This window comes from Daphnia pulicaria, chromosome 3 (genome assembly GCF_021234035.1).
Source record: "Daphnia pulicaria isolate SC F1-1A chromosome 3, SC_F0-13Bv2, whole genome shotgun sequence".
In the NCBI taxonomy this organism is placed as follows: Eukaryota; Metazoa; Arthropoda; class Branchiopoda; order Diplostraca; family Daphniidae; genus Daphnia; species Daphnia pulicaria.
This window is the reverse complement of record NC_060915.1, coordinates 10,574,802-10,590,308: the sequence shown is the minus strand read 5'-3', so window position 1 is coordinate 10,590,308 and position 15,507 is coordinate 10,574,802. Positions and strand designations below refer to the sequence as shown.

The 15,507-nt window shown below is 43.1% G+C and overlaps 1 protein-coding gene across 2 annotated transcripts in view; it reads right to left on the bottom strand.

Annotated features, from left to right (window-relative positions):
- LOC124329294 (semaphorin-5A-like) overlaps positions 1-14,928 on the bottom strand; it is a 28,273-nt gene extending 13,345 nt beyond the window's left edge. The window contains exons 1-2 of one of the 2 annotated variants that reach the window (XM_046788309.1): positions 14,524-14,928; positions 4,976-5,262 (exon numbers count right to left, since the gene is read on the bottom strand). In XM_046788309.1, the coding sequence (XP_046644265.1) occupies positions 4,976-5,126 (151 nt within the window). In that variant the 5' untranslated portion in view covers positions 5,127-5,262; positions 14,524-14,928. Of the gene's footprint in view, positions 1-4,975; positions 5,263-7,985; positions 8,092-14,523 lie in introns of those variants that run through there. The other variant, XM_046788310.1, reaches the window with a different exon arrangement.
- Positions 14,929-15,507: the final 579 nt, after the last annotated feature.

Here is a 15,507-nt window from a genome sequence, read left to right as displayed (position 1 = left end):
ATGGTCCCGATTTCTCCCTCCCGACAGATTCTCTCTCATTCTCGGCAGTTTGTTTAGAAATAAAGAGTCTGACGAGAAATGGAAACAAAAGCCAAAATCTGGAATATCTTCTTTGTTCGACTAATAAGGGGAAGTTTGTCGTTTGCCTGTCGCTCTGTGGATAGATTTCGTTTGATAAAAATAAGACACAATCCAGCAATTGTGTCTCTCGGATGAGGTAAGAGTTCACAGCATTCCTCAACGGGATCTTGAGCGTGTAAAACTATGTACACACAGAGACACGGGGGGAAACAAGGAGACAGACAGGCAAACAAAACATATAAGACCTTGTGCTTTTAGCTCTGTGTGTGTGTGTTGGTCTATGTCTGCCTCTTTCGGTGCACACCGCAGTCAGTCAGTCACTCCGCTGGCCCATATCAAAGAGAGGGGAAAAATATATAAAAAAAAAAAAAAGAGCGAGAAGAAACTATGGTCTGTGGCGTCCGTCCGGGCGCGGACTGTCATTAACTCGGCTCGCAGCCGGGCCGCTAATGAACGCAGCCGCTAGCGGACGACACCGCCAGAGAATTTGGAGCGTGAACTTTAACCAGGGCCGGGTTCAACCCGTTTTTCACGCATTGCGCGGTCTATTGTGCCGTGATTAGCGAACAGCTGTGCTGTGTGTGTGTCTGTGTGAGAGAGAGAGGACCGTGAACGAGGGCCGGCCAGGGGAATTTTAAAACGCGTTGGCCAACGGCGCGAGGGGCAAACAACGTGCAGCGTTACGAGGCGCCTTTCACCCAAGACTCTCCAGCATTTTTTTATTTTTTTATTCTTAAAGAAAAAAAAGGAGAAACGAATGAATAGCAGATAATAAATAAATAGGAATACATACAAAAGCCGAAAAGACCCGCGGCGGGGCTGCTGTGAATATGAAAGGTGACGATAGTCCGCCAGTTACGTAAAAAATATGAACCTAACCCCGAAAGAGTAGAAAAACGGACGGCAGTTGAGTGGCGCGCTATTTGAAATCTGCCAAACATTTTCGAAATGTTTTAACACACGAAAAACAAAAATGACTGAGGTAATAGTTTGAGAAGGAACGAATGGCAAAATCGGAATGTGTTGCGTAGTGTAATAGGCAACCATCCGTCGACAATGTGTTCGTTTAAATGTACAGATTTCGTTGGACATTTTTCCTGCCAAATGTTTCCACGTCGTTTGCTCAATTCTTCCGATTCCTTCGCTTTCGAATTTGGGTTTTTGGCAATGCTCGAAACACGCCACATTCGGTAGAATTGATGACAATCTGTTAAGAGACACACATTGTCGAGGACGTAACACATTGTCAAAACCTTGACCAAAGGCTAACGGTTATAGCGTCTAAAATAGGTTGATCTCTTTCGTCATATCTTTTGGCAATTTACTATTCTAGCTCGCTACTTTTGTACGGTACCGTTTGTTAAGTCGCAATCGGAGCAGGTAACAAATGCCGATGGGATTGGGTCCCTGTTTTTATTGACTTGATTGACCCAATCAGAGTCATTGAGTTGTGAAAGGGAGGAATACGTACAGTGTTACAACTTTTCCCATATTCTTTAAACTTTTTCAAGTCAAATGGGAGAGAAGTTGACGGGGGTTTGGAGTGGGAAGATGGAAGGGCTAGAGGAGAGAATCAAATTTGAATAAGAAAATGGCTCTCTCCGTTTCTAGTCGACTTCATGCATAACAATATTTTCCATTTTTTGTTTTTTGTTTTTCGAAAAAAAAAAAAAAAAAATTCTTAGAACCGGGTCGTTCTTTAAGGGGCTAAAGGAAGAAGAAGAAGAAGAAGAAGAAGAAAAAAAGAAAGAAAAAATCATTAGACATTCTCCAGACGTCAAGGGGGACGATGCAGACGAGGGGAAGAAGATGATGATCCATTCTGGTCGTGCGTGGGTTATGTATCTTAGAGTTTAGCTCCGTAGGACTACGTGGAACTCATACAGATGCTCCTTTTTTTTTATATCAAAAGGAATAGAGAATAGCACCAGAGTTGCACCTCAGGTAAACTGGCCCAGGGTATATATATTTTTTTCTTTTCGAGTTTACGCTTTTATGGTCAATCCTTGGATGATTTCAAAAAGGAGTTTTGATCGCTACTACTGTCAGTCGTTCCGAGTCGGTCAGCTAAAAGGAGAAAATCAAACAAATCGTTGGGGATATGGATTTTTAAAAATCTCATATTTTTTCCCCGTCTTTTCTGAAAAGGAAGACCACAAAAAAAAATTTAATTTCAGAACTTATAAAAATCCATATCGGGAAAAAAAACGGCGGTCTATGATTATAAACAAATTTCGGGTTAAATAAAAATATAGACTCGAAACCGATTATTACGTTTACGTTGCGCAATATAACAGGGGGAAAAAAGAATCCTAGATAAATTCCATGTGTCCCGTTGGCCACTCTCTATTTCCCGTCTAGGTTGGTTGCTGACTTGCTGTCGTCTACCAGTGACGACGTATAAGGAGAGATGCCTTTGCTCTTTCACTGGTCCGTGTCTTGTCTAATATTTCACCTGGTCGACAGTGCGAGGCTGTGGCTGCAGAGAGCGGCCGCTCAATTACGGTAACTCTGCCGCGTTGGGTCCCCGCTGGACTTTTATCATTTCCCCCCCGTACATTTAAAAGGAGATTCCGTTTACATTTCAAATAGCACCACAGGTGTGGAGTGGCAGCGTGCAGGTTTCTCTTCTCCGTCTAGCATATTATAATAGCCAAGGGGCGATGTAATAAACAATTGCATAAAGAATCGGAATTTCTTAGAGAAAGAAAAAAAAATCATAAGACATTGGAAACGAAAAAAAGAGGTGGAAGAAAGCGAAAAAAAATATAGAAATATGCGCATTGTGTGTAGCCTAGTCTACTTACCCCGGAGCAAACCCAAATCATCAAGAAACTGTTCTCTGCCCGTAATATTTCTCCTTTTATTTCGTTAAAAGTCCCTTTCGTTTTCGTTTCTCTCTCTCTCCTCGCGCGCCATACGAGTTATGCAAATGCGCTGAATAGTCTTTTTCTTTTTTTTCTTTCCTTCGCTCGACTGTCTTTTGGTGTATTACATCAAGGAAAGTGTGTGGAGACGAAAGGGCTTTTTCGGTGCAATTGCCGTCCGTAGGATGTGGACTAAGAGAACCAAGGTGAAGTCAAGAGAGAGAGAGCAATAGTTCCCAAAAAGGCATCGGACCGAGCCAATTATATCAGAGAAAAGGGGGAAAAACAACAACCAAATATTGCGCTCCTATTTTGGGACGAAAGCTATTTGAACTCTATATGTTCGATGGACTCTCTCATTTACCCCCTCTACTTGGCTGGCTGGCTGACTTCTTCTTCTTCAGGCTTGCCGCTCCTATGTGTGTTTAAATACATCATATATAGGGATGAGAGAATAAGAATATTGCGGGTTTTCTCTTTCTATCGAAACGCGGACCGCAGAGCGTGCGCTTGGCGCATTTCTACCTGTCGTCCCCGGGTTGCGGTGCTTGTCTCCCCTTCACGTCGGCGCATTCCATCATTATAGTATTAACTGCCGTCATATATCTGAAGGTATCCACAGTGCTGCTCCGCTCATTTCCACAGCTCATCCTCGACTTTATTTATTCCTCCCTTGGAGCCTTTCAACCGTTTTCTTGGACCCTACAATTCCGTGGATGAGCTACTACTTACTACACCGTGCGCGCACCATCATTCGGCGAAGCTAGTTTGAGCAGTTATACGCGTCTAGAGACATGAATGAAAGACTTGGGAAAAAAAAGAAGAAGATGAAAAAGATTTAACGACCAGGAGATGTGAGTGTCTCCAATCCAATAAAGGGGTTCACAGGAGGAAGATGCCGAAGGCAGCAGCACTGCAGCAGCAGCATCAGCTGGATAGTTATTTCGGCCATTTGGGCTTCTATATATATACGTATATATATATTTACACCGTGCTGGGTAGTATATATAAAAGATTTCTTTCTTCTTCTTGTTCGAGAGAGATATTTCCCATTCTTCTAAATACCACTCTGTGTGTATACGTACATCTACACTGCTATACAAAGATTTATAATAACCCATAAAAGTCTCCTTTTTGGCATATCCAATCTGTGATGATAATCTACTCTGCTGGGCACACACAAACACACGCGAGAGACCCAAAAGAGAGAAATACGATGGGAAGATGTGAGGGGGGACCCATCGTTCGACACACAACCTGCTCAAGACTTCAGCGTTGTATCTCCCCTGACCGTCAGGGGAGTGTTGCTCCTCTCTCCGTCGTCCCTCAGGTTGATTATACATAAATGTAGTGGTATTACACATTCACGTCGAAATAGAGCCGAGCTGAGCAGAGACCAGTTTATTTTTTTTTTTACCTTCATCCTCTTTTCCCTCCCATCTGATTTCTGGGAAACGTCTGGGGGCTTTTTTTCTTTTCTTATTCTTCATTTGTGTCTCAACTTCGTCTGACTCCCTCCTGACTCGTCGGATGATGGATCAAAAGGAGTTCAGAGTCGGACAGCTAGAGTTCTTAACATGTACACAAAGTCATCCAGCGCAGGTGTGCGAGATCATCTCACACGCCCAATCCCAGAAAGAAAGAAAGAAGAAAAAAGAGAGTCCATCCAGCAATATGTACGGAATAGAGTCAGGGAGGGAGGGTCCCGTTCGACCAGCACAAAACTGACACCTCATCGTTTCTCTTCACGGTCTATCACAACACCTCACAGCAGTGCATACACACAGACAGTCTCTCTTAACAGGTGAATCAACGTATGCAGATGCGGAGGCGGGATGGCTATCGAATAGAGTTGTTGGCTGGGGCTGTATCGGACACGCTTCTATCCGTCATCCGGGAGCATTCACATTACGCCGTTAATAGATCCATCACGCAGCGCGAAATTGCGTTATGGGTGTCAACCGACATCCATCTTTTTTTTTTTGTGTCGATTTAAAATATACATTTGGGAATAAATTCGAACTTACCGCGCTGGCTGGGTTGGCGGAAATCGTGTTCTTTGCCGTGGTGTCCGTGATGACTCTCGACCTCTTGGTGGTGCTGTTGAAAACCAGAAGAGATGCCGAGGACAGCCGTCAAAACTGCGAGTAGCAGTTGAACAACGATCAGATTCTCCATGACTTTTTGTTCAGAGAAATTCAAGGAATTGCGTCACAGGTTTTTCTAGGGGTTGGTTTCAACGAGAGATGAGCTGGACACTCCTCAGCGGGCCATGGGAAATTCCGTAGCGGGAGCCCTTTTGGTCGAGCCGGTCCTGTCAATAATCAAATGCAATTCAATCTTTGAATTAATTTTCAAAATTTATAAAAGCAAAAGAGAAAAGAAAAAAAACTGGAATTGGATTTTCAAAAGAGTAAAAAAAGGGGCAGATGGACGGCTGTAACTAAACTAACTCGACATTGGAACACGGTTGTACGGTTTTATATCGAGCTCGATTATAGGGGGGGACATGAGCGAGGAAAGCGGTTTACGCTGGCGGCAGATGATGCCAATTAAATGGAACAACAACCAGCAACAAAACGGAGAAAAGAAAAAAGAAATGTATATATACGTCTAAACCAGTTGCTGCTGGTATTTCATACAGAGTTGCTCTGCTACGGTTATATGGGACTAAATAATACGATCCGATTTTTTAAACTGTCTGGACGTCTAAATACTATCTGGCTCGTGAGTGAATAACCGGCCGGCCGACTGTATAGAGCACGTCGTCCGAAAATCTAATTGAACAACTTCCAGCGCCTTGCGGCGGACGCAGCTCAGACTTGCGCCATGCCGGCCCAAAAAGAAAAAGAAAAAACACATTTGATTGATTCGATTCGACATCGCCCTTTTTTTCTATCTTATTTTGTTTTCTGAAAACTATAACGAGGGCCTCTTTGATAGTGCACACACACAGACACACAAAAGAGTTATGCAGACTTTGATTTATTTATTTGTTTGATCTATCTCTTGTGAGGGAGAGGTGCGTGCTCGTGTCAGTTTCGATTTGGTTGTTGTTTTCTCCGTTTCACTTTCATTACGCCACGGAGATTGAAAAGATTTCCAGGGAAAAACGACTGACTCCCGGTGGCGGGAACTTGGGCCGCCAATTGCTGGTGAAGCCAACGTCGCCCGTAGATTTGAATTGCCGCTCAGCTTTTATTGGCGCCCAGGAAATGGAAAATGGAGGACGTGACATTTCGCCATCACGCGTCCGCGTGCGATGGCAGAGGTGAATAGCACCGACTGATCTAGACCGTATCGTAGACCTGTGCAGCCCCGTTTGATTTCCTTCAACTGGACATAATGAGCCGGGCTATTCTCTCAAGTGTCTTGATCAATCTCGCAGCTGCGCGTTGCTGGGAAGGGGTATCCGGAGTCGGATGGGAAAGACGATGCTCCAATTGATGGAAATCCATCGTCAGATATCATGTTCATATCCGCCCTGATCGTAAACGTATTAGACATTAAAACCGTTCCCAGGAAGAACCAACTTCTGGGTCGCCGGATCGAATTGTCGTGGTTCGACGCAGACAGAAAACGAAAAAAAAAAGAAAACACGGGGGCGCAAATGGCGCCATTTTCAAAATCTTGATTGGGCGAAAACAGAAAACAGCAAAAATAGAGGAAAAACAAAAAATTAAAACATTGGGCAAGCGGGGGGAAAAAAAGAAAGAATCCCACCACTTTTTGGGGGCTTCTTTTCGAGATGGTGAGGTGTGATATCGCTGCCCTCGTCGTCCTGGCCCAGTCCTGGCCAAGGAATAGAAAACGGTGGCCGAATAATAATAAGTCGAAGCTTCTTTTTCTGATTATTTTCTCATTCCTTTTGTTTTAATTCATTCCCCTTCAGCTGGCTCCTCTAATATAAAAAAGAAGAAGTCGTCCTCGGCTTTCACAGATGGGAAACTTTGATTTGGACGAGCGTTGTGGGTCCCTGTGCCGAGCCCCTCGGATCGAATGAGCCAAGAGCGAAGGGCGAACGGTCCGAGACCCTCGTTCCGTTTTTATAATAAGATGAAAGGCTATTCATTAAGTAACGCTGGCTGGCAATGGAAACGCTATTGCTGGCCAGGCTCTAGGGGCGATCTGCTGATGTCGTGACAGGTTTAACGAACTGCCAGCCAAGTCTCTTAACAAGCAAAGACCAAAAGAGAAAGAAGAAGAAGAAGAAAAAAGACACGCGCGTTACATCTCTGTCTCTTCTTGTGACGTTGAAATTCCTTGACGTACAAGCGCCATTTTATTTTTAAATCATTGAAAAAAAGGACAACAAAAACAAAAAGAAACCTAAAATAAAATGTTTGGATTTATTTTCTGCATCCAATTCGGATGGAAATAGGATTCGACAAACGAACCATGTGAGATTTATTCCAATTTCAAGAATGGCGCGATCCTTCGACGCGGCCATGCAAACGGAGACGATTCCTTTCCTCTTTTCCTCCTCCCCTTGGATCCTTGCACGCGGCCCTTCCCCATTTTGGGTCTCCAACTGGCCCGAAAAAAAAGTTCTCAAGTTTTTGAGTTGGAGAGTTCAGCAACGTTTGAGTATCGATATCAACGGGCTCTCGGGTTCGCTCGGGAAAAGAAAAAATAAGAAAACAAAAATTGCCGGTTGCGTGAAAAACGACCTCTCTTACAGTCTTCCATAACCCCCTCCTCCCTCCCCTCCTTTTTTCTTTTCCCTTCTTCACGATCACGATGACGAAATCGGTTGGAGAAAGAAAGAAAATTAAATAAAAATATTCTAATCACGTGGGTTTCTAATAAAATAGGACTCTCTTGGTTCTTTTGAAATACATTTTTCAGTTAAAACTTATTCAGATACGCAATTTACTTTGACTTGTGTACTTCACCAATAATTCGTAGAGGAAAGTGCACGCGAAAAAGACAAATACGACTTACACTAAATGCCATAAAATTAGCTTGAGAGAACAAGATCATTCTTATCTACAATAAAACCTACTAAATGGAGACTGCTGAAAGTGGAGAACTTACTGGAAATCAGTCAAAAATATCCATTATCCATTACCAGGTGAGAATAAAAAAAGCGCCAAAACGAACAACACAAAAACACAATCTCATCTATCGACGGATAGAACTGACACTGAGTCACTGACAGTGTGTGTCTTAACTGAATCAACCTAAGCTGTGTTGCGTATTTTAAAACAATTCTAATAATAAAAATAGCTTTTCGAAGATGAATGCAAAAAATATTTTTAAAAAAATAAAATGCTTTAATCTTCTCTCTATAATTTCAAGATTGTGATTTGTGATTCAACTACAGAAATACTTAAAAATTCAATTCAGTGTCTTTGACAACGTGGGTGGGTGGAAACTGAGGGAATGAGTAAAGTTGCAGGATTGGAACTTGGAAGTGGCAACTGCCAATCACAAATCAGCAGCAGGCTTAGAAACAAAGTGAAGATTCGAATTTGTGAAATTGTGATGCTTTAATTATTGAATAAATTTGAAAAGGAAAATACATGGAAATTTAATTTACGCATCACCAGAATTTCACATTTGACGTCTGTGATTGGCAGTTGCTAAACTGTAGGCTAAACTGCTGTTTCACCGATTTTTCATTTTTCTTCCAGCTGTTTTGCTGCTGCGAGGCTCGACGACAAGTCAAACGAGTTTGGAGAAAACGTCACGACATTTGATAGTATTCTCCAGTTTCTTGTGACTAAGGGATTCGTCGGATGTAGTATACGTGACGTGAGATAAAAACACGCCAAGTTGAGAGAATCATCAGCTGTTTTATTTATTTAATTTTTTTTTGCATTACTCCCGCAATGACGCAATCATTTGACAGCATGAAAAATTCAAAATGAAAATCAAATCCCTTATTTAACCGTATATGTGGGTCAAAGTCCTAAACGACTTTAAGACACCCAAAGAAAAAAACAAAACATCAACATTGAAACGAGTCGAAAAGGCGATACGAAACAATTTAAACGTTGAGGTACGTTCGTTCGTTGCCACGGAGCCGAGCCACCGTTTGCCTTGCGTGGCGGGCGCGGGCTCCTCGTCGGTTGGCAAACAAAACGTGTTTATCTCACGGGTTTCCATTTTCCTTCTCTCTCTCCCTCTCCGCTCCTTATCAAAAAAGCTATCGCGCCCTTTTTGGCCGATGATAAGACAATAACAGTGCGGGGCTACCCAAAAAAAACAAAACAAAAAAACCAGAGACGACGGACACCGTGATTATAGCAGCGCACCGAATCGTATAATTACCTTCGCATGTCGACAAGAAACCCTAGCAGCAGCAGCAGCAAGCAGGCAGCAGGCAGCGAAAAAATGCTGGAAAATCATTTCCAAGACAATCAACAACAACGTGGAACAAACAAAAATATGGACATAGTCACACTCGAACGGCGGTGTAGTATAGTGCTGGGCCGAGTCCAGTCGAGCGGACGCTAGTCACGCTCAACCGGGTAGCCACAAGCGCCAAACTTGGAAATTGAGATGTGTGTGCCTGTATCGCTCCTTCTACTTTTTTTATTATTCTTGTTTTTTATTTCATTAAAGATAAATAAATAAACGGCGTAATTTTTGCAGTGAGTGTACGAATAGCGCCCGGCCAAGTTAATCAAATGAAATCAGATCTCTAATCTGCAGCAGATGATCAAAAGGAGGAGGCTGGAGGCTCCTGTGCAACATGTCAAAACTGGACGTCCGAATAAGCGGCTGATGCACACAGTCAATGATTTCACGTTTATATTCTCGGCGATGATGATGATGATGCGCTGATGATGTGATTAGTTTTTTAGATGCGCGCGTGTACCCTGTCAGACAAACCGAAAACATGACAGCTAACACCAGAGCTCATGAACCCCGGGTCCGATTTTTTTGGGTTTTTTCGTTGGTGGCCCTTGGTGATCTCTGCTCTGGCCCCTTCAAAACACTTGACCAGCAACAGCAGCAGCACGCAGTTTTAGGGCTCTTTTTGTCTTGGCTTGATTTCTCCACTTACGTCACATTTAGCTGCCTGAAGGGTGTATTTATGTGGATATATAAATACAATGGTAGCTACAGTATGCTTGGGTCACGTGGGCGAAGGAGGTTTTCGCAGAGGAGGTCCCTTTAAAAATGGCCGTCTATTCCTGATTTAGTTACGTCTTTCCAATCAGCGACACTCCCGAACACGCTCTTGCCTTTCCCCCCTCGTTGTTGCGTCTACTGTTATATGTGACTACACACAGCCCCGCTCGTCTTGTATATGTATATTGTATAACGCGTGCCCACGTTTGGTGGTGGTGGGTGCTAAGCAAAGCTGCTGGAGGTAGTTACGTAGTACATGTGTACATATATACAGTAGGTCGTTGCACTAAATCGGGATTGTGATGCGTGGCTATGCGACTCTTGTAGTATTTTGTTTTTCCCCCGTGAAGCACAGCGGCGAGCACACGCTGGCGTCGTCAGCAGCCCCATACAATGGCCGCGACAACATGGCAACGGGGGGAAAACAGAACCACAGACTCTCTCCTATACACAGCACACACAACACAAATATACAGCAGAAAGAAAGAGCAGAGAACTCAAGATAAAGTAAACCTTAACAACAAAAAAAGAAGTCTAAGCTATATAAGGAATATCTTAAGTTTTTTTCTTTTTAAAAAAGATAAATACGAGAAGTTTGTGTCGCAAGGCAAAGGCTCTTTTTCTTTCTTTTTTTCTTTTGTTTCTCGAAAACTTTCGTGTCGGTCTCTCTCCGCGGGAGTGACGAATGTCACGTGCTCCGGAATACATATTGGGTGAGATTTTTATTTTATTTTTTTTTCTCTCCTTCTTCTTTTTTTTTTTTTTTTTTTTCTTTTATAGAATTTGCTTTTCGACTTTCGGGTTTGTCGTCCTCTCTGCTTCTTTTTTCTGAGCTTTCTTGGGCTCATGTTCCATGTATGGACGGTCGACTGCTGGACGACCCAAAGAACTCGCATCGATGGTAAATGGGGGCCAAGGTAAAAGAACAAGAGAGGTGAGGACTGGAGGAGGGAAAAGGGCCGTCGAACGAACGACGACGGTACGACGACGACTTTTGGGTCCTGGTTTCAATTTTCTTAGCGCTCGCCACTCTCAGATTTTTTTTTTGAGGGGGACCGAAATCTTTTGTTTTCCCACTCAAACAAATTTGAACCTTCGCGTCCCGGTGATTGGCGATGACTTTTACTCTGGAGAATAACGGCGCGGCCTTCAATAGGGAAATGGCGTCAGGTGAGTTCTCCCCCCCCTGACGAGCTGTACTTCCATCATCTTTTCCCTTTACGATCCATCCATCGTCTTTCTACCCACCATATTATATCTACCCCCTCTCTCTCGCTCCGAAAGAAAAAAAAAAGATAAATAAACCAGTAATAATAAATAGATCACCATCTATTATGTTTCTACTTTAATACCCCACAAACATGTAGAGGAGCGAGGACTCTACGCAGGTATAATACACGTTTGTATTGAAGCAGAGGCCCTTAACGAGAAAGAGGGTTGGAATAGCAGGGGGAGGCAGGGAGAGTAGAAGCTGACGACTCAAGAAGAAAAGAGAAAAGCCATCCAGGAGGGCACTTTTACTAGCGAACCCAAAAGGTAATGCTTTATAGAAGAAAAAGAAGAAGAAGAAGACTGGGGGTAAATACAGCAGAGAGAGAGACCGTCATCATCATTATCGTCATCGCCGGTCGCCACATCACCATTATTCAAAATTGTTGGCGTAACAATTCTCATCCCCGCGTGTTGTTGCGCTTCGTTTTCTTGAACCATCGTCCCACACGGCCTATATATCCACCAACAACAACAACTGGCCTTTCTTCTAATATCTCTCGTTCTCCGTGATAATATTCAGAAGAAAACTTTTTTTTTTTTTTTTAAGGGTTGGTTTTTTTGTGTGTTTGTGTCTTTCGGGACGCACGAAAGTTTTTTTTTTTTTAAGTCGTCGACGTTTGGACTTCATTGAGAGTTAGAGAGAACGATCCGGGTTGGCCGATGCTTTTCTTTTTTTTAAAGGGACTGTAGAAGAACTCGGGGGAAAAAAAAGCGACTGGAGGAGGAAGATTCGACTCCCGCCGAGCGATCTCCGACGGTGCGACTTTAACGACGTGTTCGTTCTATTCTTTTCTTTTCTTTCCTTTTCTTTTTATCTTTTCTTTTCTCTCGTCATTCCATTTAAATAGCAACTCGGCAAACAACAACAACAACAACAGGGACGCCAGCGCTAAAGGAGTGTCAAAGCGACTAATCCGCGTGAAAAAGAGTCAAGGTTCCCGACAAAACAATTTCGAGAAGAAGAAGAAGAAAAAACAATTTCGCAATTTATTCATTTTCGCTGACGATGACGTCGATGGGGAAATTTCCAATCCTCTTAGTTATTTAGTGTCTTTCTTTCTTTCTTTTTTTTACGTCAATATAACGAACTCTGATGACCGGCACGGTCACGAAATCGCGGACGGTGGGGTTTTTCTTTTCTTTTCTCTCCCGCCCACCCGGGGGACAAGATCTAAACACTTTTATATTCGAAAAAAGGAAGAAGAAGAAGAAGGAGAAGACACTGCACGCGAGAAAGTTTGAATCAACACGAAAATTGTGTTTACACTTCAAAAAAAAAGCGTTTCTTTGATTATGTTTTCCCGTTTTCCCTTTTTGAAGAGTTGAGAAGAAGAAGAAGAAAAATGCGTGTGTGTGTAATAATATTAGCAAGTTATGGCTCAAGTGAGACAGCCGGTCTATACATATACACAAAACAGACTCTATAAGAAGAAGAAGAAGAAGAAGAAGAAGATGACGAAAGCTTAAAAAGGAGGAAATGAGGCGCGGTTGGAGGTGTCGTGTTATGTCCATTTTTCCGACAACAACAAAACGGTTTTTTTTTTCTGGCTGCACCTCCTCATCTGTGGCTCACAGTCTCACCTCACCTCACCTGCTGGCTGGCCCTGCTCTTCCTTTTCCCCCCGTGTCCCGAAGAGAATTCGTTTCTTTTGATGTGTACCATAAGGGCCCAACGTGTGCTGGCAAAGGGGCTTTTTCTCGGGTTATGCATTATTGTGGCGTCCACGCGTGTGTGCGTGATGGCATTCACAAGGCGCTGAAATCCTTCCCCATTTCCAAATGTTTTCGTCTCTTGAAAGGCGAGGGGCGGCGGCCCCCACCACATCTCTGATTTAGATGAAAAAGTGGACGTGTCTCTTGTAAGCAACGACAACTATTTCTGACGTCATTCAAAGGAGGAACTGAAAAGAGCCGGAATCAGCCGGAGAAAAAAAGAAAGAAAACAGAAGAAGAAAACGTCGGGAGATAATAAGCGAAAGCTGCGGACGCGGGAAAACGACGGACGGACGGGACGATCGTATTTTGCTGATTCTTGTCACACACACACACACACAGGAAAACATTACGCAGATGGGAAAGACGATTTACGATCGTCGCTCGTCGGGACGGACACGTTAGACGGCCGGAAAAAATAAAAGAATCGAAACAATTTCGGTGAAAATGATGAGGACACGTTATGTCCCGCGTCGTCGTTGGAAATCTGCGAAATGTATATCCGGCAGATTATTATTTTGAAAAAATAAAAAATAAAAATAAAATAGAAGGGCCGTGTAATATGTTTTGGCTTGACTAATGACCCGCGACATTTCATCCGTTTTCATTAGCGTCAGCGATGAGAATTTAACGGTCCGGGTGCGTTGATATTCCGCTGCTGCTGCTGCTGCCAACGTCATGGATCATCAACCCTTTGCCTCCCAATAATAAAATGAATTCAAAAAGTCACAACGAATAAATGCGGGAGGAAAATTTTGAAAAATGTGCGATGAAAGATTTTTATTTCACCTCTTTTTTCGTAAATCTTTCTCTCTCCCAGTTAATTCGACACGTCATTAAAAAACAACGACGACGAGGTTGTCCCGGGCGCTATACATTATTTTGCATTATATTCGTTTCTTGTCTCAAAAATGTTTTTTTTTTTAACACCGCGCCCACAAAGGAGGAAGAGAAAGAGGATCTCTGAACAATCCTCGGCTGCTGCTGCGTGTCCCGCACTCGTCGTTTGGTATTAGCGACGGTTCTCTCTGACCATTTTTCACTAAGCAGAAACTAAAAAACAAAAAATTCTTTGGGCAGCTCAACTGAATATTTCGAATGTCGCGGTAATCTCGACATCAACTTGAGCAACGAGCGGCAAAAAGGAAAAAAAAAAGGTGGTGCTGGCTATTTTTAAAATATTCGCCATTCTTTTCGCTCATTATAAACATCCGAGGCGGTAAGAAAAATAAAAAATAGTTGCGCATCATTTAGAATTTTACAAAAAAGAATCGACGCGCGCCGCGCGGCTTTTAGCCAAAAATCATAAAAACGGCGCCCGTCTCCGTCAGCTCTCTAACATTGAATCAACAAAGAATCTCGACGTCGTCTATTCATCACCTATAACGAATAACCTCGTTGGCGGAACAAACAACAAACAAACCGTCCGCCGTGCGTAAACATCCGCGAGTGGAATAAAACAAATGTGCAAGCGAAAAATCCGTAGAAAAATAAAAATAAAACTGACCTGGAAATCTCTCGTCGACGATGATGCGGTGGTCAATAAAAATCACAAATGATAGTTGTGGCACTATGCAGCTGGATAAGTTGTAGATAGATTCAATTTGTTACAGCCGACGAAAGAGAAATGGAGTCGCTAATAATACACAAGGTAATCCGGCGATGAAATAAACCCACAACTGTCAATAATCAGTCAATGCGCAAGCGGCGAAATTTTCAGTTGAGAAGAACAATTCAAAAACAGGTCCGCTAGACGACTTGGATCAAAGTTCTGGGCGCGAGGAGTTGAATTGGGTGACGTCCGACCCCGGGCGAAGCGAACGATACAACTGAAGGACGTTAAAGTTCCTCTCTCTTTGCCTTGCCCTTTGGTGTAGTGTAGTGTAGTGGATAGTGCTGTGTAAATGCTCCTATGTTGGTATGCTGGGCATATGCACGCGCGCCCAGCTCCCTCTCTCGTCTCAACGTTCAACGGCTAGAGGGGGTCTATAGACCCACAGCTCCAATAGGAGGAGAAGGCGGGTGCGATTCGAAAAAGAAAAAAGAAAAAAAGCTCTCGGCTCTCTGGTTGTTTTTTAGAGGGAATCTAGAGAGAGAGAGAGAGATTGCAGCAGCAGCCTTAAACCCCCCCACAAAACTGGGCGGCCCTATTCCCCCTCTCGTCCAGCTATAGACCCGTGGAGAAGAGATAAGGAGGGCCGCCCTTTTCGTGTCTCTTCTTCAGCACCAGCTTTAATTTCTTCTCTTTTTCATTTTTCGATCGACGGGGAGAAAGGAAAAATAAATATCTAAAAAACATTTCTTATATTTTTTTTTAAAAAAAAAGATCGCCTTGAGCCATCCATTCCGATTGTGAACCCATCTTCTTCTTCTTCTTCTTCGTGGCCGTATAGCCATCAACGCAACTATTTCTTCCCCTTCGTTAGAAATATACGTCTAGTGGCTATAGAGTGGAGGTATATATACACGTAATAATAATATGAGGAGGGTG